This window comes from Tympanuchus pallidicinctus, unplaced genomic scaffold (genome assembly GCF_026119805.1).
Source record: "Tympanuchus pallidicinctus isolate F22 unplaced genomic scaffold, pur_lepc_1.0 scaffold10, whole genome shotgun sequence".
NCBI lineage: Eukaryota > Metazoa > Chordata > Aves > Galliformes > Phasianidae > Tympanuchus > Tympanuchus pallidicinctus.
The window spans coordinates 9,903,430-9,916,058 of record NW_026294619.1 but is presented as its reverse complement, the minus strand read 5'-3'; the positions used below and the strand labels follow the sequence as shown (position 1 = coordinate 9,916,058).

Sequence of the window (12,629 nt, the reverse complement as noted above, 5' to 3'; positions counted from 1 at the left end):
AAATTCTGATCTATCCACTGCTATCATGCCTGTGGTGGAGGGATTGGAGCTTGATAATACTTGAAGTCCCTTCCAACCCAATCCATTCTATGATTCTATAGTTCTATGACACTATAATTATCAGTTGTTTACAGTGATCTTGAAATAGCAGTAAGGATTTTTCCAGCGAGCAAGGACATTCTGCTGGCTACATCAAGGACCTAAGATTAAAAGCAAGGCAAACATTATAGTGGCAAAATGCAAGGAGACATTAGCAGTACCAGCACTGTCCATAATGGTGTTGTAAAGACATGTACATACTAAAAGGACAAAAGACCCAGAACTGTAATGTTTCTGTCCCTTACATTATTTGGTACTGATCAGGCAGCATTTGAGGAGAATTTGCTATTTTAACAGAAACGCACAGCAAGACACAGATCTTCCAAATAAAATCACTGTTATCCTTGACTTTATTAATTTCAGCTCTAGACTCTCCCATAAACTAGTTACACTATGCATGTTATGTTTTTACTACTACAAAATTTGTACTTGGTGCTGAGAAAGAGCACATAGGAATACTAAATTCAGTAAATAATTCAGAAGCATTTCTATTCACTTTATATAGGTGATGCGAAGCAGGATGACTACCAAAATAGGTCCACATCAGAAGGGAATTGAATTCAAAGTTCTTTTGCAAATTAGATTGTATTAAGCAGATTTCTCATATAATGGTACTGTCATTACTTTTAGTCACTGAGATTGTAGGCCTGAGGACATCTCTTAAGGTTCATTTTTAATCCCGGTAAATCCTTGTGGTTATGCCTTATGTTGGACTTGCACAGGAATCAGTAAGAGAAGAAAGGTTAAAATACAGCAGGTCCTTATTGGGAGACTGAGCATATTGTTTATCTTAAGCAGTGACAACCAGTTGTGACAGCAGCATGAATCATTCCTGCTGCAAAACAGAGCAGGGAATACTTAGCTGCTAAGTTGTGGCAGAAAGTAGTTAAAGATGCACTCATTTGTTAAGTTCAGGAAGTAGCATCTTGATTTTGTGTACTTAATTGGATTACTAATAGGCATTTGGAGATGACATTAACCTTCTTTCCTCTTCACCAACCCTCTCTCTATGGATAGGCAAATCTAAAGACTTCATGTAAATGTATACTGTATGCTTAATCAAACAAGTTGAACTCACAGAAAAAAATGGAAGAAACAACCCTCTAACAAGTCTGGGGTTTTTTTGTGTGTGTGTGAGGGGGGATATTGTGTGCCTACCAGTACAAATAGAAATGGCTGCTTAAAGCCATTTTGAGGAAGTTAATGGACATTGACTACAAAAGTACTTCTTGAAGAGAAAAAAACAACACCTTGGTTTGGATTCTTACATGTAGAACATTCAACTGTATTTCTAATCTGCATGTCTACTGGAAGATTCACAAATTGAATGAGAAAGTTTTCCACTAAAAATTAAATTGAGCGCATCTCCGCTTCTGCCTTCCACCATCTCTTGGAAAACGGTAAAAAAAATATATACTTACAACAGTTGTTTTCACTGCTGTCCTCCCTGCAGCTATCATCACCTTCACAGGTCTTAGACTGATGCTTACATTTTCCATCATCACAGTTCAACTGCTCTGGAGCACAACCTGAAGCAGAAAGGTCTGTAAATGCTTATCCAAATATCTAGTTAGTGGCCATGTGTTATCTTCACTTGCTACAGGTCACCTTGATGTTAGTTGCCATTTCTATCAGACTATCTTCTTGTTAGCTTCTAGTAAGGAAAAGATTCACTGCATTAATTTATACTCTGCTCCCTGAACCTGGATTACCTTCTGGTTGCTCTTTCCAGTATCTCTTTATTGTTTCCCATCTTCTTTTACATGCACTGTCACACTCCAGCCAAGGCCTTCCCACAGACTCTTCTCCAGACTTTTCAATCATCACTCATATACTTTATGCAAGCTTAAAGATAGATATCTTACAATTTTTATCAGTTAATCTCTAAACTCCCTAAGATAATCTGATTACAGGTGCACACAAATAATTGCCCTACCCCTATTAATTAATCACTATCATCTGAAAAGCCTTTCCACTAGTCAGACAGACTACTTAAGGAATTTATGCCATATCTGTGCATCCAAACTGTCGAGGACAAGCTAGAAAAATCATAGCATCATATAGCGGGTTGGGTTGGAAGGGACCGACCTATAGATTATCCAGTCCCACCACCCTGCCATAGGCAGGGTTACATTCCACCAGATTAGGCTGCCCAGGGCTCCATCCAACCTGGCCTTGATCCCCTCCATGGATGGAACATCCACAGCTTCTCTAAGCAGCCTGTGCCACAGCCTCACCACTGAGTGAAAAATTTCTCCTAACATTTAAGTCACACTTTTTAATTTAAAACCACTTCTCCTTGTCCTATCACTGCCATGTAAAAAGTTGGTCTAATTGCTGCTTATAAAATCCCTTTAGGTACTGCAATTAGGTCATCCTGAAGCCTTTTCTTCTACAGACTGAACAAACTCAGCTCCCTCAACCTTTCTTCATAAGCGAGGCCACTTCTAACCTCTGATCATCTTTGTGGCTCTCCTCTGGACCTGTTTCAAAAGCTGTACATCTTTCTTGTGTAATATTCCAGATGGGTCTCAGAAGGGCAGAGTAGAAGGGAGCAATCCCCTCCCTCTCTCTGCTGGCTACCTTTCTCTTTTGATACAGCCCAGGATACTGTTGGCGTTTTGGGCTGTAAGCACTTCATTCTTCCTCAGATCAGGTCAACTTTAGTTTTGCTCCTCTAGCACTGGAGGTAAATTAACAGTTAAACAAGGTTGAAGGGCCAAACTAATTTGTCCCACATTTATGTAGTCAGTTCCAATTTGGAGTTATTTTCTTCTCTTTATTGCCTTGATAGGAGGAAAAGACACTACTCAGCCAGTACTAGTAGCTCAAAGCAGGAATTCCTCTGTAAGAAAAGAATCTCTCATACACAAATACTTTTAAGTCACCAATTAAAAGAACTGCACTCAGTCAAGCAAGCTGAGGATCTGAAGTTTCACAGTGTGATCTTTTGAAGTCATGGAGAACTTCTACTCCCTAGAATTTCATTAGCAAAAGGAAGTTAGCCTGTTCAGAAACAAAAAGAATATTTCTGGAAATAAGTAAAAGCTTCTAAAAGCAACATTCCCCTAATATCTCAGATATATTTGTTCAGTTAATGTTAACATAACACACAATAGCATTTTAAATATTACTCTCAAAAATAAGCAAAAAAGGCAAGTTGATTTGTAAATATGCTGTCTGTCAAAAATGGTTTCTGTAAGCTCCTTTTAAAGTGCATGTGTATTCACTTACTGTCTGTGTTACTGAAGGCTCTATATTCAATATAAAATCCTCTATGGGTGACTAGTTCATCGGAATGGAAGTTGATAGCAACAGAATAGCCATATTCTCTGCTTCTGCCATTTTCTGAAATATCTTTACAGTATCTGGCAAGACAAAATTCAAAGGAGTCCATTTCCAACCAAACTAAGCATTACCACCTAGCTGCTTTTCCTATTATTAAAGGGTACAAATGCCAAAAAGCTTTAAAGCAATGCAATAAAAGACAAGCTTTTTTTTTTTTTTAAAGTGTTTTTCAGCCCAACAGAAGTATTAGAAAGCATATTAACAAATACCTTCCATTTCACCCCACCATATCCACAACTTTTCTGGGAAAGCAAGATAATCATTGTCAGAGTCTGCTTTATAAATACCAACCACTTCTCAGCATGCTTGACTTTAGATTCCCCATTTGAATCTGCAAACTCAAAAGGCTACCTATCTAGTAAGGAAATTCATTCAACCAAAACCAACATCTATTACCATATCAGTGCAATTCATTTCCAAGATAAAGATCACTTTGAATACTTTTTTTTCCTGAAGAAACATTTTTATTTGCATTATTTGCTGAAAACAGTTACAACCATTAAAGAGTAACTGGCATAGGAAGTGAAATTTCAAATTACGCAAGCTTAACACCGTGTTGAGATCACAGCCAGGAATACTCAGATCCACTGCAGCTGCATAAAATCCTGCAGTTTTCATCATTGCTCTCAAGAGAAACAATAAAGTAAATATTTATCACTGTAGAAGAAGTAGTATGCTTAAATTAACAATAATAATAATGACAAATGTTTAGTACTAGAGCAGGAGTAAGTACTATTCTGCTGAAATTCAGTGGAAACAAGTCTGGTGAGACCTTTCTCTTCAGTATGTGTAGAACAATCAAGTGCAAAACAGCATGTCAGAAAATAGTGTATTGACTTACCTAACTCCATCAATTTCTAACCAGTCTTTATCACATTTACTGGACCCTGGAGACTTCTCTTGAATTTGTATTGCAAGGATTTTTAGTGAGAGCTTGTAGGCAGGTGAGGGTGCCTAAAAAAAAAAAAAAATAAGTAAACACAACCACAAAATAAAAAAGTCTGCTGCTGAGATAGTATATAAGTCATGCTTTACTTATAAACAGATTGAAAACATGATTTTTTTTTTTTTTAATGATTCACAGCAGGACCTTTGAATAAACAAAATTTTTCTACCATGAACATGTATAGAAACATTTTCAGCCCCACCTTTGGCCAGACTGTGCTAGATAAGAAATGTAAGCTTTTCTGCAGCAAGCAGGAAACACTATATCTGATGCTCACAATATGTTTGCACCACCACATATTCGTGGAAGGTCAAATAAAAAATTTAAGAAGGTTCTGATGCAGAGCTCAAGGAAGTACTGTAATGTGTACTGTTTGAGACATGAGTTACATGAACTTCTTTTTCTTTCTGATATAGAAATAAAGCCGGGGACTATGAATAGTTTACTCCAGCTGCTAGGAATTGTCATCTTGTCCACCACTTTATTTCAGTCATGTGCAAACACTCAATCTTTTGGAAATCCTTCTCTTCCACAGCTGGTACTTGTACATAAGAAGAAGAAAACAAGGTGCCTGAGAAGTCAGGTGCAGTGGTCTTATTATGTTTTCCCTTCATTTCACCAACATCAAAAGACATTACTCCCAGTTTTATGTCTATATCACATAAAGCAAAGCACCACAACTCAGAATACTTCCCAGAACTTACTTGGATGATCCAGCTGCAGTCAATATTTGGTGGGTAGTAACTTGGGTAGTAAGGGGAACTCAGACTTCCATTCCAGGAAATATAATGACCACCACACACTGGAGGAGAATTATAACAGGAAGAAACACAGTTATCTCAGCCAGGTTAAAGTGGAGAGCCTACTTCTCCTGCTGGGATACTTCTCTATGCGCAGAGTTAGAATAATGGGTTGTGAACTGATTAAACTCAGTTTTAGCCTGGATTAACAGAGAATCACCCTTAATTTCTCTTTAAAAAAATAAATTAAAAAAAAAAAATCACATTTCAGTTGAAACTAAATATGGAATACCTCTGATGGAAGTTTGTTTGTTTTTTAATTTAAAAATGTTCTTAGACATGAAATGGAAAAAACAATTAAATGCAGACAGCAGGAAATAATCCTATTACTTATAATTTACCTCTGGCCTTCCTGTGAACATTTTCAGCAGTTAGAAAGCATTCAGTCCTCTGAAATGATACCGCTGACTAATTTCATGTAAACCAAAATTTTGAATGTATTGGTTCTGAGGCTGAAAACACATCACTTTTGAACTGCATCTATGAGGTTTTTAGTTTCTCTCTTAGATGCCCATCTCCTATAATTATTGCCTTTCTTTAAGTATGCAGTGAATAATAATAATAAACTAACACAGATTTGAAAATAGCATAATCTTGGAAAGGGACATGGGGTTCTGGGTGATGGAAAGTTGAACTCAAGGCAGCAGCATGCCCTGGCAGCTTACGTCACATATTTGTTTATGTTAGTCACTTACTGATTTTAGGGATTGCTTGAAAGTGAGCTTTTAGTATATTCCTTTCTTCTCTGCGGTCCAGTGAGATGGTAAGTAACATGACATTACTAGAAGAAGTTAAACGTATAACTGGAGGAGTCCAGGCTCCAGAGCCGCACCACCTGAAATATTAAAAAGATTGCAAAGAAAAAAAAACTTCTGACATTCCAATCACCTTTTTTGAGTAACTGGGCAGAAATGACACTGATTCAAAACAGCTGTTTCAGGAGTACTTCCCCAACTACTATTTTTCCTTAACTGTTCCACCTCACTGACACTACGTGAGATGCAAAGTCCCTGCATCATTGCTGAACAACTTAGGCAAGAATATCTGTGATGATCATTCTAACAGGTGTGCTGGACTTTCCAGACCTGTAGAAATATCAGAAAGGCAGTGCCAGATTAGGCTATTTCAATAACAGTTGTAGTACTGAGAAGCAATGGGCAGTTATGAAAAAGCCAGAAAGTACTCAGCTCAGCAGTGTCGCATAGCATCTATGCAACAGATAATGAGCCTTTTAGCATTCAGTTTGATTTCACATCCCAAGAGACATAGAGCTCCATCTGTGGCGGTTCTTTCTATTCTTTAATTTGAAATAATTATGAGTTCATTTATATCCTGAAGCCTGAGTACTTAATGTTCCTTGTAACATGAGTTGCTATTTCATGCATCTCTTAATTAACTATTTATTGTATTTTTTAAATCTACAGTGTATTCAGTATTTCTTTTCATTAATTTACAATTCTATGTGTGTGAAAAATTTCAAGTAGAAAACTATCAGGCATAAGAAAAAAGGCACATTTGCTACTTTGGCAATAGAAGTAATCAAGAAAATTGGTTTGTTTGTAGATATTGTAAGAGCATTCAATGCCATTTTAGTTGCAGCATTCTTTTCTCTGCTGTTCAAATCAAATTCTTTGATAGATATCAATACACATACATATTCTTGATATTTTACTTATGACTTACTGCATCAGTGTTTTCTAAACATGTTGCGTCATATACTTGTGGATTTTGCTAGCTTCCTATGCTTTCATGCACATGGTTGACTATCCATTTCTGGATCATAATAAACTGAGCCACTGCACAACAGAGAAATAGTTCAGGAAATAACCCATAGTCAGCAGTAGAGAGTACGTAGCCCAGCATCAGGCATGGGAATCTCCACGCTATGCTACCTACGTGCAGTGCTGTTGATTTGGAGACAATAAAAGTTTAATTAATTACAGAAGGAATTAGTCTATATAAACCTGGCCTTCTGACAGTCTACCAACAGTGATGAGGACTATTGTCTTGTTGCTTAAGAACAGAGACAAAAGTCTGTCAAAAGAGCTGAAAAGAACTATCTCCTGATTTCAAGAAACTGAAAGCACAACTAAATAAATACATTTCAGACAGTGCTAACTGAATCTGCATGCTCATCTAACGTCTACCTCTCTACCTAGTAGGTCTGTTATTTTTTGTCATTGAAACCATTCTAAAATTTGTTAGACTATTTTGTTCATGGTAGACAACACGTCCACACGTAAAATTTGACTCTGGAAGATTAGGATTAGTGTGGCTGCTGAAAATTACAGTAACGTTTGATCTCATTTATGCAAGTGGATTTCAAAGCAACTGGGGATGAAGCCTTCCATAGACATAAGCCTCTTATGAACAGAGGTCTGACTGTGAATGAACTACTATAAAATAGTCATTTTCTACAATCAAAATACAACACTGTATATTCGTGTCAACAATTTTATGAACTCCCACATAGTAAAAAAAATGATTCATAGTCTAAAATTAAACCCACTGAAATTTATAAATGATTATAAGGTGGATAATATGAAAGACCTTTTTTATCATATACCTTATAGAAGATTTTTAATGAAATTGTATTTGGAATCTCTTATATTTTAGAAGCCTAATTGAGATCAATTTCATACTCAGCAGTTTTGGAGAGCTTCTCTACAACTCAAGAACCTCTTTGCCCCATACTAACATACCTTGTAATGATCTTGTTCTGCAGAGGAAGAAGGAAATCGTATGCAGACAAACGGTGAGTTGCACAGCTCTCTGAAGCAACAACATGCAAAGAGGTAACTACCAGTCTCACCACGCAGTTAGGAGGAACTCGCAACCTCCATTGATAAAAAGACTTCTTGGGATTCAGCAGAGTTAGAGTTCTGTTGTTACCTGGCTTTGCATACAGGTCAAAGGATACTGCTATATAAAAGAATCTAGATTAGTGGCTGAAAAACTGAAGTTGAAAAACAAATATTTGGTGAAAAATTCAGAAGTGGTGGCAATAAACACCTACCTGTGTTTCTTGATTATTTTAATCTCCTCCTGACTTATTGTCACAAATCTACCCCTTCCCCTTCGAGGCTGCATCACCTCCTCCTGCTCTGGACAACAAAGCACAGAGCTTCACCATCACCACTGGCTCACTGCACACTCAGCAAGCAGGAGGGGACTTGTCTGCAACAGCTACAATCTCTGCCAGAAACCCACCTCCCCCTTTGCCATTTCTTGACCGACCTTCATGCAATGAGAACACTAAGCGCAGGAAGCCGAACTTGAGACATGCATGGTATCGAAAAACTGGGAAGAGTCAACTAAAGTTCTGCTGTATTTGAATGATCACTAACTACAAATAAACTAGCCACAAGGAAAACAAAACTGTGTTTAGCTATATGCAGCAGGTTGTTTTTTTTTATTATTATTATTTTTTTTTTAAAGATGCCAAGGTTGCACAGTTCAATTCAGTTTAGTGCAGAGTTCTCAAGTTCTCAATTTCAGCCACGCTACTCAGAACATAAAACCAATAAGTTATTTTCAAGCCAGGGAAGATCTCTAGTTTGCTTTGATTCATAAGCCCCACAAATACAAGGATAACTGAGAAACTGCCATTTTCCTATTACAGGGTTGTTTGTTTTTTTCCTGTTGTTTCTTTTTTTTTTTTTCTCTCCCCAAAAGTAACATGAGTAATATGGGATTGAAGAATAATTACCTGATTTTAGCATCACATCGTATTCTGTAGAATCTGAAACTGAAATTTAGTAACTATCAATTACACAAACCAAAGATGAAAACCAGAGAAAGAAAAACAGACAGAATAGATATTAAATGACAGGTACATTGTTACCAAAAAGCTCCATTGTAACAAGATCAAAATCTCCTTCCCCAGAAGTACTGAATATGTGAGGTATTTGTTTACTACTCATTTGTTTTTGTTCCAATGGGATTAACTTTTTAAGAGAGCCAGTAATATCTTGTGGTGCCCAGAATGTATTCCAGTAGTAAGCTCGAAGTCCATACTCTCCTTCACTGTGTATGGGAAAAAGCATCAGTGTTATAAATACACTCTAGGTAATATTTTGAACATGATTTCCATTGCATTTCTGGCTTGCACTGGTTTGCTGGTCAGTTGAACAGCCATGCAAAGAATTACAGCTGAACATGGTGGCATTCAACAACTCTCTCATTCAAAAACTGATCTATATATAAATGTCTACACACACACACACACACACACACACACACACACACACACACAAGAAAAATCGAAAAATCAAGGAAAAGCTGTTTAAACATTAACACTCAGACAAAAATCTACTCCTCAAAGAAAATCCTGCAAGTAATTCTATGGAATTAGACGTTTTCATAACTGCTGTATACACTATATGCTTTAAAGATCGTATTCCAGTTCCAGGCACATTTTCCTTGATATATTTTAACTGACGCTTCATACCATACAACAGTATAATTTTGTGCTTGTGCTTTGATACAACATTTCACACTATTCTTGATATAAATGATATGTACAGATACACATATAAAGTATTTTTTCAGTGATTCAAAGAGACAGTCCATCACAATTGTCTTTTTGAAACTGCTGATGGACTGACCTTCCAGTTTTCAGAAACCTGGGACAGTAACAGCCATCTGCTCAAAGTGTTTACATTTCTTGGCAGGAGCTTAAATAGAGTGCCTTGCCCAACATTATGCTTTTAAATTTTGTTTTTGGAAGGTTAAAAAGAGCTTCATTTAAATAGAGAAAACCAAAATAAACTACACATAAAAAAAAACAAAACAAAACATGCTGGGCTATGATGCCAGTAAACAGAAGTGGATGAACAGATTACAGAGCAAAGGCACCATTAATCAGGTTTCATTTCTCTCACTAATCTGAGATCACGCTATTATCTTAGTGCTTAGTTCACATTTTTATCTTGTCTTCCATTTCCTGTTATCAAGCGTGTTATCCCAGTATCATAGCATATTATCCCAAAGTAACAAATGTAAAATCTGCCAAAAAGACAAGACTAACACAATTAAAGATCTCATACTTGAACCACATACTGGAAAAGTACCTACCTGAAAGCAGCCACTATGGACTTCAAATAATACTTTCCCAAGGTGGAACACTCATAGGATTCTGCAAGCTGACAGGTAAAAAAAAATTGTAAAAGTAACTCTGAAGTGTTATATTTTAGCATCAATAATGTGTCTTACATTGGGAAGTATTTATCCTATTTCTTCCCTTCCGAAACCCCCTACGCATGACAGACACTATCAAACAATTTCAACAAATGTCTCTAACAGGGATCATAAAGATGTATACCTTCCCATTTAAAGTGATCACGTTTATAAGAACATTGAAAAAGCTCTTGATAATCAACCATAAATATAAGCTTTTACCAAACCTGCTTATATTTTGCTATAAGGCTTCACATATTTTAGTTACCTAAAATTTGTGGCAAATTTCTGTCATACAATCTGGATGCAAGCAAAATGTATTGGCTGTGCACTCAGAGACACTCAATTAGCCCTTTTGGGAAATACCAGCTAACAGAGAACTGCTTTGTGTTTAAAGCTTCTGATTGCAAGTAGCAAAGAAACTACTGATTTCAAAAATACGAACACACATCAGCAGTACAAGAAAGCAAGCACTGCTTAGGGAAGAAAAGCAGAACAAATCAAAATGGCTATGCATTAAATGTGAGCCATAATTAAAAACAAACAAAAGCAGCTCAAAGAGAAAACACATAGAAAGGAAGAATTTTCAAGTATATAAAAGCAAAACAGAAGAACAAACTCCTTCAAGAACAATAATTTATCCACGATTGAAAAGACCTCAGAAATGCTGTCTTTGTGGTGAGAAAGACCCAGCTGTCTAGCTGCATTCCTAAAGCCACACACCTTCAAAAAACATGCTTTAAATTCATTATTTTTGAAAAAATAAATTTTGACTCAAACCAGAGTCTTCTCCACAATCTTAATTTGATTCGGCAATAAATATTATTAAATTACTGCTATACCTATGTGGGGACTTACATAATTTTGGATTGCTTCCGCTTGCAGAAGGAATTTCTGGGAGCTGGGATCACTGAGATCATTTGTGTAAGTCAGATTAGGAATTTCTACACTTCCACCAATATATATTAAAGAGAAAGCAGGAGCTGAGGGAAAAAAAAAAAAAGCATTAAAAAAAAATCAGCACATCTAATAACATTACAGAAAAGATTCCAGAACAAGACAATTGCATAAGTATGTATTTGTCTTTAGCATTAGCAAGCATTAGTTCTGAAGAGAAACCTGCACACATGTGCGAGACGTGAGTCCCACTGCTACACCAACAGAAAGGAGAGGACTGAGGTATAGGCTCAGATAAGCATTTCTACCAGTAATGCTTTAATTGTCAAACTTCCTTCTTTTTGCAGGGCTCTCCTAAAGAGAGATGATTTTCATGGCTATAAGGTGAGGTCTGTAAAAAAAAATATATAGAAAGTAGGAACTCACTCTGTTTTGGAAAAGTGACTGGAAGGCAGACTGTTAATTCATCAAAGCTATTGGGAAAGATAACAGTTAAATAACGACGGTATTCAGAAGCAGAGACAAAAATTAGGAATAAAATACATGCCTTCTTGTGCAACTATCAACGCTGCTGAGTTTTGCGCATTTTGTTGTTTAGCAAAGACTTTAAAGAGAAATGAAATTCAATGACTGCACACACTGTAAGTGCTTAGCACAGAGCTTTTGGGATTAACCATTCACACAGTTCAAAACCACCGTCCCACCCAGACTGTGCTGGGGAATAACACTTACAGAACGAATAGTGCAGGACTAGCACAACTACTGCAACTGATAAAGAAACTAGAGATAGTATTCCTAGAAGCCATCTTCTCCAGAAACATGGTCTCATCCATTTGAAGAAATAGTACTTCTGAAGCAAGCCATTTTGGTAGGATGTGCAGTAGTGAATATACAGATTTTCCTAGAGAAAGACACATAGGGTGGCATCAGTTGGATGACAACACAAAGAGAGCCATTGTATCATTTTTCAGTATATTTGCTTTTTTAGTTTTTATCAGAGATACAAAGTAACAGATTAAGACAATGTGTTTCATATTATGTCACACACAAAACCCATGCATTTCACTTTTTCGCATTTCAAATGATAAAAGGTCAGGGTGGAAAAGAGAAAAGAATTGCTGTCACTTTAATTAGAAGCAATTACATATGAAGAGCAGAGATCAATACACACCAACAGAGGCCTGCAAGTGTCAGAAGGTGCCAAAGAGATGCTTACTGCGCTCCTGCTGTAAAGCACAACTGTTGTCTCTTACCTGCCCATCAGCCTGCTCAGGGTGGTATGGAGCTGGTATGCTGTACACAGAAACCCGTCTGGAGGGAAAAGCCTGTGTCATGATGCCTTGAGAAATGCCTTCTGAGAA

General features: G+C 36.8%; 1 protein-coding gene across 7 annotated transcripts in view; it reads right to left on the bottom strand.

The window, feature by feature from the left end:
• The window catches only part of LOC128092008 (suppressor of tumorigenicity 14 protein-like), a 24,985-nt gene extending 12,356 nt beyond the window's left edge, over window positions 1-12,629 (bottom strand). For 6 of the 7 annotated variants that reach the window (XM_052705446.1, XM_052705459.1, XM_052705462.1 and 3 more), the window contains exons 1-12: window positions 12,522-12,629; window positions 12,001-12,169; window positions 11,230-11,354; window positions 10,270-10,337; window positions 9,038-9,219; window positions 8,903-8,941; window positions 7,896-8,115; window positions 5,889-6,028; window positions 5,098-5,195; window positions 4,289-4,401; window positions 3,334-3,467; window positions 1,521-1,628 (exon numbers count right to left, since the gene is read on the bottom strand). In XM_052705446.1, coding sequence (XP_052561406.1) covers window positions 1,521-1,628; window positions 3,334-3,467; window positions 4,289-4,401; window positions 5,098-5,195; window positions 5,889-6,028; window positions 7,896-8,115; window positions 8,903-8,941; window positions 9,038-9,219; window positions 10,270-10,337; window positions 11,230-11,354; window positions 12,001-12,169; window positions 12,522-12,602 — 1,477 coding nt within the window. In that variant the 5' untranslated portion in view covers window positions 12,603-12,629. The remainder of the gene's footprint in view (window positions 1-1,520; window positions 1,629-3,333; window positions 3,468-4,288; window positions 4,402-5,097; window positions 5,196-5,888; window positions 6,029-7,895; window positions 8,116-8,902; window positions 8,942-9,037; window positions 9,220-10,269; window positions 10,338-11,229; window positions 11,355-12,000; window positions 12,170-12,521) is intronic. The other variant, XM_052705469.1, reaches the window with a different exon arrangement.